Source organism: Amblyomma maculatum, chromosome 6 (assembly GCF_055883805.1).
Source record: "Amblyomma maculatum isolate TAMU_Amacu chromosome 6, ASM5588380v1, whole genome shotgun sequence".
In the NCBI taxonomy this organism is placed as follows: domain Eukaryota; kingdom Metazoa; phylum Arthropoda; class Arachnida; order Ixodida; family Ixodidae; genus Amblyomma; species Amblyomma maculatum.
The window spans coordinates 33938989-33953672 of record NC_139349.1 but is presented as its reverse complement, the minus strand read 5'-3'; the positions used below and the strand labels follow the sequence as shown (position 1 = coordinate 33953672).

Here is a 14684-nt window from a genome sequence, read left to right as displayed (position 1 = left end):
AAAATGCGATCACGCTAGATATTGTCTTTGGGGAAAAGTTTTTTTCACCTCATGTACTTTGCCATGTTCTCAACGCTTCAGTGTTCTTGGTAGCATAGTCAAATAAAGTGATAGACGACCAATTCAAATGGTGCAGACGAGCATGCGTTAGCATTTCGACTGCAAGTATATGATCGGTTTGTGTAGATAAACTGAATTCAATCTCATCAACGACCGTGGAGTTTCTATTACAGACACGATAGCTAGGTGGGCAAGTTGGTGATGCATTTTCCAAAAAATTACTGCGCGAGTTAGTTGAGAGTCGGTGCTTTTCCTGTACTTTTCTACCCTTCGTCCCCGTTGTTCGCGCCGTTATTTTTTTTTTATTACATTACGGAGGCATATTCATGTTCAGTTTTTTTCCAATAATATGTCCAGCAGACATCAATGCTCTTCTTTGGTGATTCTCTTTAGCTTTTTGCTCATAGAGCCCCGAAACAGCCAATGACGCCAGGCTTTGCCCTTAATAACCCTACTTGAGCAAGTGTGTTAAAACTTTACTCTCCTCTTCATTTTAGCACGATAACGTTACAGGGCATGTTATGCAGAAAATGGGGCGTCCGCGTTGTCGGTGTTGTAAGCGAAAAATCACGGGCGTAGCACTGGCAGGAGGAAGCTGACATGACCGGGCGATGATTGTTCGACGGTTTGTCGACCTAAGACGCCACGATATCAGAAAATTTGTAGGAGCCGTCAACTCGGGTTGCCCATTAAAGATGGGAAGATGGACAAAGAACCTTCCAGTGCTCTTAGCGAGATGGCCCAGTGCCAGTCACAGCGCCTTACCTTTCTTCTTCATCTTGGCCCCGAGGCACCGCATGACAGTTACTTTTTTTGCAGACGGCAATATATTATTTCCTGTGCTTAAAATAGTTTTGCAGATGAAGCTCGTTATGTATCTCACAGGCTATAGGAACGTTCCAAAGAGAGCCAGAAAACAATGCTACCTCGGGTTTTTTTTAAGAACAATTGTTTACTTATTTTTGCGCAGTGCTGCTGATGGCAGCGTTCCCTCTAAGCAATTCAATTCTATGGCCTAAGGGTCGAACTCAGCGGAGTATCCGACTTCGTTGGCGGGTTGTGAAAATGCGGATTGGCCCTGAGGGTCGTCGCTTCACAGGGAATTTATAGTTATTAAAACACGCTATAAACCGCGATTTAGGCTCTCAACATATGACCAAAATACATCATTATCCCAACATCATCATTATTATCATCATCTGGGGAGCGCCCTGTTTTTTGAGGCTTGTGCGGGGGTGCTACGCACGAAGAAATGGCACGCGCGGATCGAGGGCAAGGACAACGCGGATGTCTGGAGTGCGGTGTGCGCGCGGGAGAAAGAGACGATCGAACGTATTGTGTTGACTTGCCAAGTGCTCATGCCATGTCAGCCTAGGGTCAACTTTGCCGCAGGTGCTGGGGTTCACGTCTGGATAGCCGCAAGGAGACGCTGCGGTGGACAGTGATGCGACACAGCGGGATAAGAGTGCTGTGGCTGTGGAGACAACCAAACGACGCCTTGAGAACTGTATAAGGCATATTAGATAAATAGTATTGTTGACGTTGCTCCAGGGCGGGACAGACTCCGTCACAGTAGGGAATTGACTTGGCTAGGACCTTTCTGGTCCACCTGGTAAAAAAGGGAAGCCTCAGTACCAATCCAATCCAATCCATCTCATAATTTTCCCAATTTTCGGGGATATTACCTAAAAGGTAGGTAACATATAGAACAAAAAAAAATTTAAAGGTAGAAAATGATTAAAAGTATTGCCTTTAATGATGGCAGATACACGGTTGAAAAATGGGGATGGGCAATAGATTGCGACATCGTGTGCAAGGAAAGGCCGGTTCAGTCCAGGGTGGATGTGGTATGATAATGCAAAATAATAGTGCTGAGAAGAATACTAAAGTAATTAGGCAAGAATCGATCCTGTGGTCCTTAGATCGCGAGTCAGGCACGTCCGTTGGCTTGGTCCATGAGTGTAATATAGAGACATCGGCTATGAGGTATGGCTTAGTGGAGGTCCCCGGGAATTTCAACCGCCTGAGGTTCTGTAATGTGCAGACATCGCATAGTGCACGGACACCATGCGCTTCGCCTCCATGGTAAATCAGCCGCCACGGCAATGATCGAAACCGCGTCCTCCATGCTTCGCTGATCCGCCTCTGCTGGTTGTCGACTTGGATGAAGGAATGTCGTGTGCGTCTTGCAGTGAAAAAAAAAAAAAAAAAAAAAACATTCAAATAAATGCAACATAAAAAAAAAATTCGGCGGAGACACATAAGAATGCTTACATACATGAATGCGAAAACTTTAAGGTCCTGCGGGTAAACTGCTTTCGAGTGACGTTTTCGACATGCATTTCTGCTAGCATCTCATTCGGCGTGTGTGTTCGGACAACAAGTTCGGGACGGTCGACGGCATGCGTGGCGTTCCCGCTAACAAAACGCATAAGATGTACGTATACTGTGAACGATCTGCAACTTACGTGGAACAGCACGCACGAGCTCAAAAATGGAAACAAGTAAAGAGGTCAAAGAAGCGTATACACGCATGCGCCCTCTTGGACACTAAGAAGAAGAAGCAGACACCTAAGAAGCCGTGTGACCGGCACAACAGCAAGACTGGCTAATTGTATTCAAAATTTACAAATTTAGCATATAATTGGAAAGTCCGGTCATATAAAGCCAGGATGTGTGAAGTATCAATGAAGCTGCTGCGATGCAGGATACCCAGTTTGAATTTACATTATCCAGATATAGATAGACACCGACAAACCTGTGTGACTCATGCGGAGAAGTTGAATATATAGCACATTTTCTCCTCTCCAGTCGGAAGAGAAAGGTTGGTTGGTTGGTTTGTGGGGTTTAACGTCCCAAAGCAACCCAGGCTATGAGAGACGCCGTAGTGGAGGACTCCGGAAATTTCGACCACCTGGGGTTCTTTAACGTGCACTGACATCGCACAGCACACGGGCGCCTTGCTTTTCGCCTCCATCGAAAAGTGGCCGCCGAGGCCGGGATTCGATCCCGCGTCCTTGGGAACAGTAGTCGAGCGCCGTAACCACTGCGCCACCCCGGGAGGTACCTATCTCCAGGTTAGGCCTCCCCTTGTTTCTGCCAGAGTTGATATATCGTTTGGTGGGAGCGCCAATATTGGGTTCAATATGCGAGAAGAGGACAAATCATCTTCATTTTATTCAGTCAGCGGGGATCCTCCGTGAGTATATAATCGCAACTTCTAAGTTCAATCACTAAATCTTTTAAATTTCTTCGACATCTTTTTCCACCAAAACATTCTGTTTGTTGTTTTACTTTAAATGCTCTTCTGTCGCTTTTCATCAAGAGATTTTTTTTTTTTTGCTTTTTTTTCGAAACTCCAGATTGGCGCTATTATATTGTCGTAATCGCCTGTGGAAATATCCATGTATATACCCCTACACTTTGGCCAATCCCCCATACGGGTAAGCGCCATGTTTCAAGAGCTCAAGAAGAAGAAGAAGATAAGCGCGAAGAACAGGCCGAGAATGGAGACACGCCTGGAGGACAACAATTCGCAGCGCTCGCGAAAAATCAGCGACCGGTACCGCCGGCGTAAAGCGTCAGACAGCAGGACCTCGCAAATGTACCGCCACTTCATCGGCTTCCTGGAAGGCATGAGTAGCACCGCGGTGAGTTCCCGCAGCTACGACATTTTCCTGCAGTGCTGTTCCTAAAGCACGTCAGGGACATCAAAAAAGTCGCGAGCCGTCACCGATAGTGGTTTTCTTCGAAAGGTAGATGCGCATTCGCAAACGCCAGCGGGAAGGGAGCAGCATCCGAACCCGTTTGTCCCGTAGATTGAACACTCTTCAGCCTAATATCGCTGTCTTTTGCGTGCCCCGGGACTAACGACGATTATATTGTCACGTAGTGGTGACAAGGACGTTGACACCAAAAGAAGACACAGGTTAGATGGTACTGAAATTAACTCTTTATTGAGCTTACTTGCGCCCGCAAAGGAACTAAGCAACTCGGCGGCGGCGATAGCAACAAACGTGCTCGTCGATCGTCGAACAAAGAATGCTCGTCACACTCGTCAACGCTCAATTTAAAGGCTGCTCAGAATAATCTAGATAACGTCGCAAACTGCTACCAGCACAAGCTGGAACATAGTAGAAAGACACACGAGTGGCCGGAATCTTCGAGACAGATCTCGGTGCGTCTTGCGCTACAACGGAACTGATAAAGGTGCGACTCGTGACATCGAGCATTAACAAAGAATACAGAACTGATACGCGATCAAGAATCAGGGTGATAAGGCCGTATGCCTGCGGCTGTTAAAAAAAATAAATACAGTTTTGAAGGTTTCGCCCCCCCCCCCCCCCCCCCAATATACTACTACGCTAACAAGAGATCCGTAGGTGTTCTTAAATGCCTAGCATTAAAAGCATCATTATTGGTTAACGTATATTTGCTGGAATTACAATAAAGTCAATGTAGTGGTGCTAGCCTAAAGTGTCATGGGAAGCCATTTATTTATTTATTTATTTATTTATTTATTTATTTATTTATTTATTTATTTATTTATTTATTTATTTATTTATTTATTTATTTATTTATTTATTGCGACTGCCCGTAATTTGTTTTTCGCTCTGTACGCGGAAAGCTGCATGCTTACTCTTTCCATCTGCTTTTTGAAACATTCTTGGAAAATTCAGCGAGAAATTGTTGGCGCTGTACTCAGCATTGCAACCTGCAAGCTACCTGAATGAGAGGTCAACTTTTGCTTCCTCTGATAATTATTGCCTATGCTACTTGCAGGACGTTTTCTCACAGCTCCAGCTACGTACTCCTCCGTCGGTTTGCTCATTCCGAGGCATATCATTGGCGCAATTCACCAAAGACGCGCATAAACAGGTCCAGCCTATTCCTGAGGGAAGGTGGAGCTAGGTTCAAAGAATTCTGATTCTACGCAATTTTGAGGACTAAGTTTGTAGGACTTTCTTCCGGCGCATTAGTCCGTTAGTCCGTTATATAAGACGCGTATTGGAGTTAAAAAGGGTAGGTTCAGCCTGACATGACACTGCCAGACGTCTAACATATCCCTTTTCCCGGACCGCAGACTCCCGTACTGGGCTCAACGAGCGATCGGGCTCGAAGAAGGCGTCGGAAGCTGGCTCGCACGCTCCTCATTGCCGTAGTCACTATCGGTGCTCTCCTGGTACCGCTTGTATGGCTGCTGGGTGCGCCTAGCCTTACAGGAAGACAGCAGGCGCCCTGTTGGACCCCGTCCTGTCAAAGCTACGTGCAGGAGCTCAGGGCCTCCATGGACAATGACGTGAACCCATGCGAGGACTTCCACGCCTTTGTGTGCGCCCATTGGACACCCGGTACGCTCTCCAGGAATGGGGGGAGGCACATCATAATTGACACCAGACGCCGCGTAGTAATACAGTATACACCTCTGTAGCTACAAAGCTGCTATTATTTATTCAGTGATGACTCGTTGCAATAAACTTGTAGCCAATCTCATCCCTATGCACACTTTCCTTCTCTGCGCAGTGGCTGGAGGCCGTAATAGACTTGAAGATGCCCAGCGTCTGTTTCAACAGTCTGTCATGGAGTACGCCAAACTTGTCAAGACGCCAGGAAACAATCAAAGTGCGTTTCAGAAAGCAGCGATGTTCTACCAGAGCTGCCTGGCAGATAACGATGGCATCGAAAATCTTAGCGCATTCCTGAAAAAAATCCGACTTCCTTGGCCATCTATTCCTACAGACGTTGACCCTTTGGAAGTCATTTTCGATTTATCATTCAACTACAATTTTCCTCTCTTTTTTTACGTGTACATGTTGACCTTCAAAAGCCAGCTTCGACTTGTCTTTCTTAGTTCTTTCTTGGGCGTCAACATAGACATCTTGCTCGCAGAACATCGATCGCGAGCTGACAACGCCCGGCACATTTGCACACTTCGTGAAGTTTTGAGCAAACTGGTGCCCCGTAGCGGTAGTGACCGCACGCAGAGCCCTTCAGCCTGGTGCATGAACCTGGCCCAGCTTCAATCCAGAATCTTTAGCAATCTCAAGAAGTACCGTCAACAAGACTGGATTTCGTACAGCAGCGTCGACGAACTCACTAAGGACATAATGTCCGGTGTATACAAGGACCAGTGGCTGCGTATTATGGCCAAAAGCCCTCGTCACAACACGGGCTTACGAATCGGCACTCCAGTAGACGTCGATAATAGAAACTATCTGGAAGCCTTTTTCACAATCCTGGCTAACACCTCTAGGAAACAGATGCTGCACTTCACCGGCCTAAGCCTCGTTGAGGCCGCCGTCCGATTCGCCGTTCCACGTCTTGCGACTCAGATTTATGGCGGTGAGCCTTCAACGGTGAAGGAACGCCACGCCATTTTTTGCTTCCACCTCACAGATGCCGCTATGCCGCAGGCTCTAAGTTTTCCGTACTCCCTTCATCTCCACACGCCATCCCGCCTCGACAAGGTCAGAGAAGTTGCCAAAGTAGTGCGCGAAGCAGTAATTGACCATATACGCCATTCAACTTGGCTGGGCCTAGCATCCAAAAAGATCATTGCAGATAAGGTTGCCAAAGCGCGAATAACCTTTCGCGGGATCGAACGAGCGGCGGTCGGCCTGACGGCAGCGATTCCACCTATGACGGCGAACTTCTTTGAAAACATCGGGCTATTACCACGGAGCCACTGGGTTTGGCAAAACCATCTTTACGCGCGAGCCGTCAAAAGCGACGAGTGGACCAACCTTTGGCGCCAGGCAAATACTTGGTATGAACCACATAAGATTATTATTCCCGATGTCTACTTGTTGACAACCGTTTTCCCTGATGGTGCGTACGAAAGCATCAGCTATTCCTCTGTCGGTTCACTCATTGCGAGGCAAATCATTGCCGCTTACGATCTCAAAGGTAGAACATCTTCCGGAGGCTCGCAACCTCGGCGCTGGATGACCGAAGAGGAAGCAGCCTACCAGGACAGCACCATAAAGTGCCTGATCGAAGAACTCCAAACTCAACACAACATGACAAACATGACCTTAGAAGAAATGTCTGCCCTCTACGTGACAGTGACAAGCCTAGCGCCGCTATTCAACGCGCTTAAACACAGCGCTGGATATCCGGACTGGAGCACCGGCTTTGGACATTATAGTGCCGAAGAACTGTTTTTCTTATCTTTGTGCTATCAGAGCTGCACCAACGGTGGACTCACGGCACCTGGCTTCAGCGCAGCCACTTGGTGTAACTTTCCGCTGAGGTTCTTTAAGCCATTCGCGAACAGTTTCCACTGTCCAGAGGAAAGCTCAATGGTTTCACTCAGCGAGTGCGGTGAGCTTTAAGAAGCTCGAGGTCTTTCATAAAACCACATATCGTTCGTATATCTTTATTGTAGCCGTGAGAGAGCGCGTCCACATTTTGATATTCATGTGGTTATCTTCAGAAGACATAAGTGAAGCAAAACAGTACTAATACAATTCTGCCGTTATTTACGTATTCTTGTGCAAGTGTGGGTATACGAGTGTACGTTCGGATTCCATGGAATAACAGTAATGAGCTCTTTATCATCCCTTAATATTTTACCGCAGCAGCCTACAAAGTATATATATTTGAGCTCGTTCTTATACCTGTTCATAACGCTGCTCTAAATATAAAAATATGCATGCATATAAAGTTACTTGAGTTGTTTTGCTCACCTATCTTTACACCTTGAGCGATGAATCGTGTCGTGTTTTCTAGTGTAAAAAAAATATGGCGGTTTCTTTATTCGATCTTTGGAAGCTTAAACCTTGGTTTTGTGTTACCTTTGTGGTATCCATTACGTTGCACGTTACACTGCGATGAAAGGATTATTGAGAAACATGGACGCATTTAGAGCAAGAAACAACCAAGTTACTCCCACAACGAAAAGTAACGCAGTAATATTGGTATTCAGTATAGCGTGCCTGAAATTCTCTTTTTCGAATTATTAAAAACGATTTTTCAAGTGCAGCATTTATAAAGCTTGTTGAACAATTTTCTCTCGCAGGTTATATGTACCTAGTTTGGAGAAACCGATACATGTTTATTTTTTTTTCAGCAAAGATTTTACCTTCACCTTGCACATTCTTGAAGGATGCATACCAGAAATCATAATAACTAGCCGCGTCCCACGTTAATGTATTATAACTCGCTCTATCTGCAATCTGCAAAATATTTGAGTATGATAACAAATGACCTCCTACTCTTCACTTTGAAACCAGTCCTTCAAAGCGCGTACCTTGATCTCCTATATCGTCTTCTGCTTTGAATTCTTTTTTGCTATTCTGGCATGTCCGAAGAGCGCACGCTAACATTTTCTGATTTTAAAGTTTCTGGAAATGTTTCTATAGGGACTTTATTGTAGCGAAGGCACGGCTCCGGCCTTCAGTCGTAGTGGCAAAAACATTAAGTGTTTAATTGAACAAATACCAACTCTTATCACACAAGTTCCGGACGAAGAGAGTTATAACCATTGCTATGAAGGCTAACTCACTGAGATTTCGCTAGAAAAAAAAATGTTTCTAGTTCTCACTGCATGCGGTCACATTGTTACGTAGAGAACAGAGATGTTCGATGACCGTGAGATGACGTTGAATGAAAATGTTAGCGGGCCTAGCGCGAGCGTTCCTGCCCGCGCCACTGCCTTCTTCCTCCTTCTTCGTCCGTAACATTACCCGGGGACACCGAGCGATCGTCCCGATCATTTTTTGGATTGGATTGGTACTGAGGCTTCCCTTTTTACCAGGTGGACCATAAAGGTTCTACCCAAGTCAATTCCTACTGTGACGGAGTCTGTCCCGCCGTAGCGCAACGCTACCAACACCATTTATCTAATCAGCCTTATCCAGTTCTCAAGGCGTGTTTGGTTGTATCCACAGCCACAGTCCTCTCATCCCACAGTGTCGCATCACTGTCCACTGCAGCAAAGTCGTGTACGAGGAAGTCTGCCGATGTTAGTGAGTCCATGGCATGCGGATGGGCGTGTCTGGATGCTTGAAGAAGAAGAGGTAGAAGGAAGACGAGAACGGCTTACCGGCACGATGGGTCGCAATGAAGCTTGGCCCAGGGTGTTTTCGGGCCACAGGTCGCCAAGACCCGATAGCGCAGGCTAAGGCACGCACCGTATGGCATGGGCAGGGGAGGGTGTATTCAAGTGTAGCGGCGTCTTGGGTCGTGGGGTCCTTGTTCAGCACATCTGGTCAGTCGGCCCATATATGGTCGTTCGGTTCTCTCCTTGTGGTTATGTGGGGCCGTCTCGGGTCAGTCTCCCCTTCGTCGTGTCTTCTGGTCGGGGCGGGGGGAAAGGGGAGCAGGAATGGCAAGGTCATGCTGGGTCCGGCAGGTTGGGGACCAGCCATGCAATGCATCTTAACCTTCTGCCAACGGCGCAAGAAGTCGCAGGACGCCGAAGCTCCGGGCCAAGATGAAAGGTGTGTTATAGAGCATCACGCAGGTAGGACGCAACGAGAACGAATGATTTATTCAGGGGCAGCTTCTTTTATAGCGCGCCGGTGACGTTGTCATGACTACGTGATGACATCACGTGGTCATGACAAGGTTTGCCGACGACGCATCATCCCCCCCCCCCCCCCCCTTAAATATTCAAGCGTACGGGTAGCCGTCGCTGACTGGTTGATCTTCGCAAACCTCGCAGGCCAGTTTCCGTCTCGGATGCTTCTGAGCTATCTTGCGACGTGGTCGGAGCGTCGTCCGCAGGTTCCCGCTTACTAACTTCTCCAGGGGCTCTGCCTTCTGATTCAGTTCGACGTCTCAGTTGGTCCAAGTGCCACCGCTGAAGACCTTGCTCCGAGTCAACAGAGACCATCCTGGACCCCTGTTGGTCATGCACTACTCCTGGAATCCACCTGCGTCTTGCTCCAAAATTTAGCATCCAGACCGGTTCTCCAACATCAAATTTAGTCGCACTTACTCTTGGTTGGCTTTCTGCCGACTTCTCACCGGGCGTGATGCAGTCCATCTTTGTTTTTATCTGGTAACTGAATAAGTGTTCCGCGGGCGATGTGCCATCCTTTACAAGCGTTCGGTGATATCGGAACAAAAACTGAGCTCATTTCCAGATCTTTTCCAGGGTTTTTCTTTAGCCCTTCCTTGAGTTTGCGCACAACTCTTTCGGCTAGACCATTCAATTATGGGTGATAAGGGGCTGTTGTGAGTTGCTTTATATTGTTTCGTGCCAGAAACTCGCAGAAAACGGCACCCACAAATTGTGGACTATCTGAAACGAAAGTTTTTAAAACGACGGAGCGTACAAATATTGACCGTAGTACGTCGACCGTGGTTTGAGATGTGACAATTTTCATTAGAATCGCTTCCATCCATTTCATTTCGGAGTCTATACGACCAATAACATATGTCCGTCCATTTTGCCTGCAAATTCTGCGTGTAGTCTGCTCTATCTTTCCCCGGTTGCTGGCCACGCCAAAGGTATCTGTGCTGGTGGCATCGCCGCGGCCTGTGCACAAATGCAGCATGATTTCACCAGTCGCTCTATGTCAGAATCCAGACCCAGGTACCAAAACAGTGTTCTCGCCGTGCTTTTCATGGACGTAATACCAGGATGCGTCTCATGGAGCAGACACAACAAACGCTTTGCCGCCGCCATAGGTAGATTAGCTCTGTTCTTCTGTAGAAGTACGCTTGGAGAAGCTCAAGATCCCGCGGTAGATACGGTGGCCATCCGTCGGCCATCCACCTTTTGATCTATTGAAGAGTGACGTCTCGGTTTGTCATTTGTTCAACCTCGCGGGCGCTGACACCGTTTCCTCAAGACACTGGGCATACAAAACGTACTCGTCGGTAGCGACATCCCACGGCTCTGTAACCGGCAATGGCAAGCGAATGAGGGCGTCGGCATTGGAATTTTCTCAGCCCTTGCGGTACTGCAATGTATAGCTGTAGTTGCCGAGGAACAAGGCCCGGCGCTAGATTAGCTCTGTTCTTCTGTTGAAGTACGCTTGGAGAAGCTCAAGATCCCGCGGTAGATACGGTGGCCATCCGTCAGCCATCCACCTTTTGACCTATTGAAGAGTGACGTCTCGGTTTGTCATTTGTTCAACCTCGCGGGCGCTGACACCGTTTCCTCAGGACACTGGGCATACAAAACGTACTCGTCGGTAGCGACATCCCACGGCTCTGTAACCGGCAATGGCAAGCGAATGAGGGCGTCGGCATTGGAATTTTCTCAGCCCTTGCGGTACTGCAATGTATAGCTGTAGTTGCCGAGGAACAAGGCCCGGCGCTAGATTCTAGCAGCTGCCATCGGTGGTATTGCTTTGCCTGGATTGCTTTGCCAGTAAGAGGCTTGTGGTCGGTTACGAACACGAACCGATGTCTGTACAAGTAGTCATTGAACCGTGCGAAACCGAACACCAGGGCCAGTGCTTCTTTTTCTAATTGAGAGTAGTTACGCTCTGCCTTTGTGAGTGTCCGGAATCCGATGGGGTAGTCAACACCGTTCACGCGGTGGGACAAAACGGCCCCAATGCCTACTGGTGACGCGTCGCACTCGAGCCGCAGTGGCTTATCCAGGTCGAAATGAACTAGGTCGCATAATATAGTGAAGGCTTTCCAAAGAAAAGAGAATATGTGAATAAAATATTTTTGCTGAAGAAAACAAAACTCAGTGACTACCATCCACGACGTGCATGCAAGAGTGCACCCGGCACCGCGAATTGCAGAATGGAGACGTCAACGTTGACGTTGTGACGTCAGCGGCCAGCGGTTGCCAGACCAGAAAGCTGATTCCGATATTAATAACAAAAATAATTTTAAAACTATCTATTGCATGGAATGAGCTCTAATTTAGAGGATTTATAATTTATCATGTGAGGAGTGAAATGCAATAATCAGTTTATGCTCAGTTGTTAGCTGTATGACACTTTAATTTTGCGGAAGTTATGTCTCTAATTGGTTGGTTGGTTCACAGGAAGGGAAAGGCGCAGTATCTGTCACACTTGCTCTGTGGACACCTGAACCGCGCCGTAAGAGAAGGGAGGATTGCAAGGTTGAAGAGGGGAGATAACACGTGACACCGCCCCCCCCCCCTTATGGTTTACCCACAGGATACGATGGTGTAGGGTCCGTGTTCTTTTATTGAATTCGAATGTTGGCCTGTCGACTCGTGAGAAATCTTGATGTAGTTGTAGAATGATATCTTGTGCTGATTCCTGTAGTCGGAAACCATACATAATATCCGCAAACTTGTGACGTGTTTCAAAATAAATGGAGAATCTGACTTGCACCATAGGCGCCACCAGTACATTACCTTGGAGGCGATTGAGTATTACTTCATATTTGACGTTATCAAAAGCTCATTTCATATCCAAGGCTACAGGACTACTTGTCATTGTGAGGGAGTTCACTAGACTCTAATATGTCTTGATGTAGTTGCAGAATGATATCTCGTGCTTATTCCTGTAGTCTGAAACCATACACAATATCCGCAAACCTGTGACGTGTTTCGAAATAAATGGAGAACCTGACTTGCACCATAGGCGCCATTGGTACATTTCCCGACACAAGATCTGAGGGAGATATGGCACAGGTACACGATATAAACTGACTTGCCTGGCTTGGAAATAAATTTCGCTAAGGCTCTTTTCCAGTCCCGGGAAAGGCAAATCACTCAAGCCAGAGTTGATTGGTGTATCAGCTGGGCGCGCTCCAAGCGTCGCCTCGTGCCAAGGGCGCAAGCGAGTGCTCAAATATTTCGTGCAGCCAAATCGTAGCGACCGAGCTCGCACTGATTGTGCCGCGTGGTAGAATTGCCGTTAGGGGTGGCGTGAACATCAAATATGCTGCGGACGATGCTTCGGGGAAAGCCAACGCTGATCTCAAGAAGTCTATTTCTGTTACTGATACACTACAGATGCAATTATGCCTAAGGTAAATAGGTCACAAATGATTTTTTTCGTTCCTTCAGCAGCGAAGCAAACTAAGCAAGAGCTGCCGCAACCCTTCAGTAGGCTAGGCTGGCTTCATCGCACAACAACCAGTGCAGTGAACTCCGGCTTTGCCGCATGACAGCAATGTCGCATCCAATAAAAGTCACGCCAGACCGAAGGCCACTTTCAATCAGACTCCACGTTCATAGGCAACCTGCAATGGAGTTTGCTGAGACATGTGGCGCCACCTGGCGGCCGACGGGAGCTAATACTGAGTCGGCGCAGAAGCTGACGCCGTATATGTTGCGGCCGCTGTGTTCCTTCTGCGTTCGCGTTTTGTTATCCCAGTGAGTGTGATTTACTCATTTAGTGACTTCAGTGGTCTCGTGCGATGCTTCGACTACTACGGATGTGAACAAGAATAAAAATAAGCGCAAGGGCGGCGAGAAAGACTACCACAATCACGAAGGAGACCTAAGCGTACCGCTTGCTGGGAGAATGATGAGAGAAGGAGATATTGGCTGCGAGAGAGTAATGTAACTGAAATTTGTTTTTGTTATGGGGCCATTGGCGTACAGACGCCAAGAAGCTAAAATAAGACGATTGCCCGTGAGCGGAGGAAACGGTATAAACTTCTGACTCGGGGAGTCGCACGCTGGTTGGGGCACACTACTCAGTACGCGCTGTAAAATTTGGCGTGTACTGGTATATGCTGTGCAAGATCGAGTGGCATAAGTCCAGAAAATCAACAAAGCCGTGCAGCCGCAGCATCTTATTCCAGCCGCATTTCAACGGAGGCGAAATAAAAAAAAAATGTTCGTGGATCTGTGAACCGGATTTCTAATGCGGTGTCTATTCGGAACCACAAAGCCAAAATATCTTCAAAACTTCCAATTACAGATTTCAATAAGCATATTTATCTGTAAATTAGTTCTTAAGGTGCTGAAAAAGTTGAAGTGGCGGAGTGTAGAGGCCCCTGATACTGTGTACGCTGAGAATGGAACTTCGTTCTATTGTTCCGCGCCAAATATTTCTTTCACCGACTGCTCAAGCTACTCAAGAGTCTCTTGTCTCAGACGATAGAATATTTCATCATTAGTAACAACAGTAAAAAATTCTAACTCTTAACGACCTCCGTTACGAAAGCTTTGCCGTTGAGTGCCAGCATTTCCCGCCGGCTTTCCCCAAGCTTGAGGTACGGAGATACAAAATGCATGCCAGTTATTGTTGTTGTTAAGGGCTTTATTTTTCCAACGGTGTAGGAGGCCCCCTACTCCCCGCCCCCGGCACGCACAGTTTTCGTTGATGACGCACGCTACAACCGCACAGTGCTTGCAATCGCCACGACATCCGTAGCGGGTACCGCACCATGCCTCCTGTAACTTCCGCGGCACTGTCGAAAGGTGCACCACGAACAAAAGTGTTCGTCATGGTATTAAACTTTAAAGCAAAACCGCGAGAAAATTATTATGCTGCTGTAATCAAACAGCAAGAACAAAAAAAGAAGAAACGGCGATCAATCTCTTCTCAGGTTCTCTCTGCACTTTCAATGTTTGGGTATGAGGTGTGAACGCAATAGGTGAATGAAAAGCTACGTTTACAACATTTTTCATTCATTTAATTATTTCTTAATTCATCATCACATATCCGACTAATGCCCCGAGAGAATAAATTTCGTTAAAAAAATTCCGTCTACTCACGCGACAT

The 14684-nt window shown here is 47.1% G+C and overlaps 1 protein-coding gene across 1 annotated transcript; it reads left to right on the top strand.

Moving 5' to 3' along the window:
* Positions 1-3512: 3512 nt before the first annotated feature.
* On the top strand, positions 3513-9961 carry LOC146185461 (endothelin-converting enzyme 1-like). The gene is made up of 5 exons (XM_084607824.1): positions 3513-3710; positions 5144-5411; positions 5584-7383; positions 9416-9503; positions 9835-9961. The coding sequence occupies exons 1-5, from the start codon at positions 3513-3515 to the stop codon at positions 9959-9961; spliced, it is 2481 nt and encodes an 826-aa protein (XP_084463950.1).
* The last annotated feature ends 4723 nt before the right edge of the window (positions 9962-14684 follow it).

Excerpts from the sequence above, each read along its gene's own strand:
- LOC146185461 (XM_084607824.1), top strand. The coding sequence starts at position 3,513 with ATGTTTCAAGAGCTCAAGAAGAAGAAGAAGATAAGCGCGAAGAACAGG. Across the intron at positions 5,412-5,583 it reads GTGCGCCCATTGGACACCCG|TGGCTGGAGGCCGTAATAGA; the intron begins GTACGCTCTCCA and ends TTCTCTGCGCAG. Across the intron at positions 7,384-9,415 it reads GGTTTCACTCAGCGAGTGCG|GTTGGGGACCAGCCATGCAA; the intron begins GTGAGCTTTAAG and ends TGGGTCCGGCAG.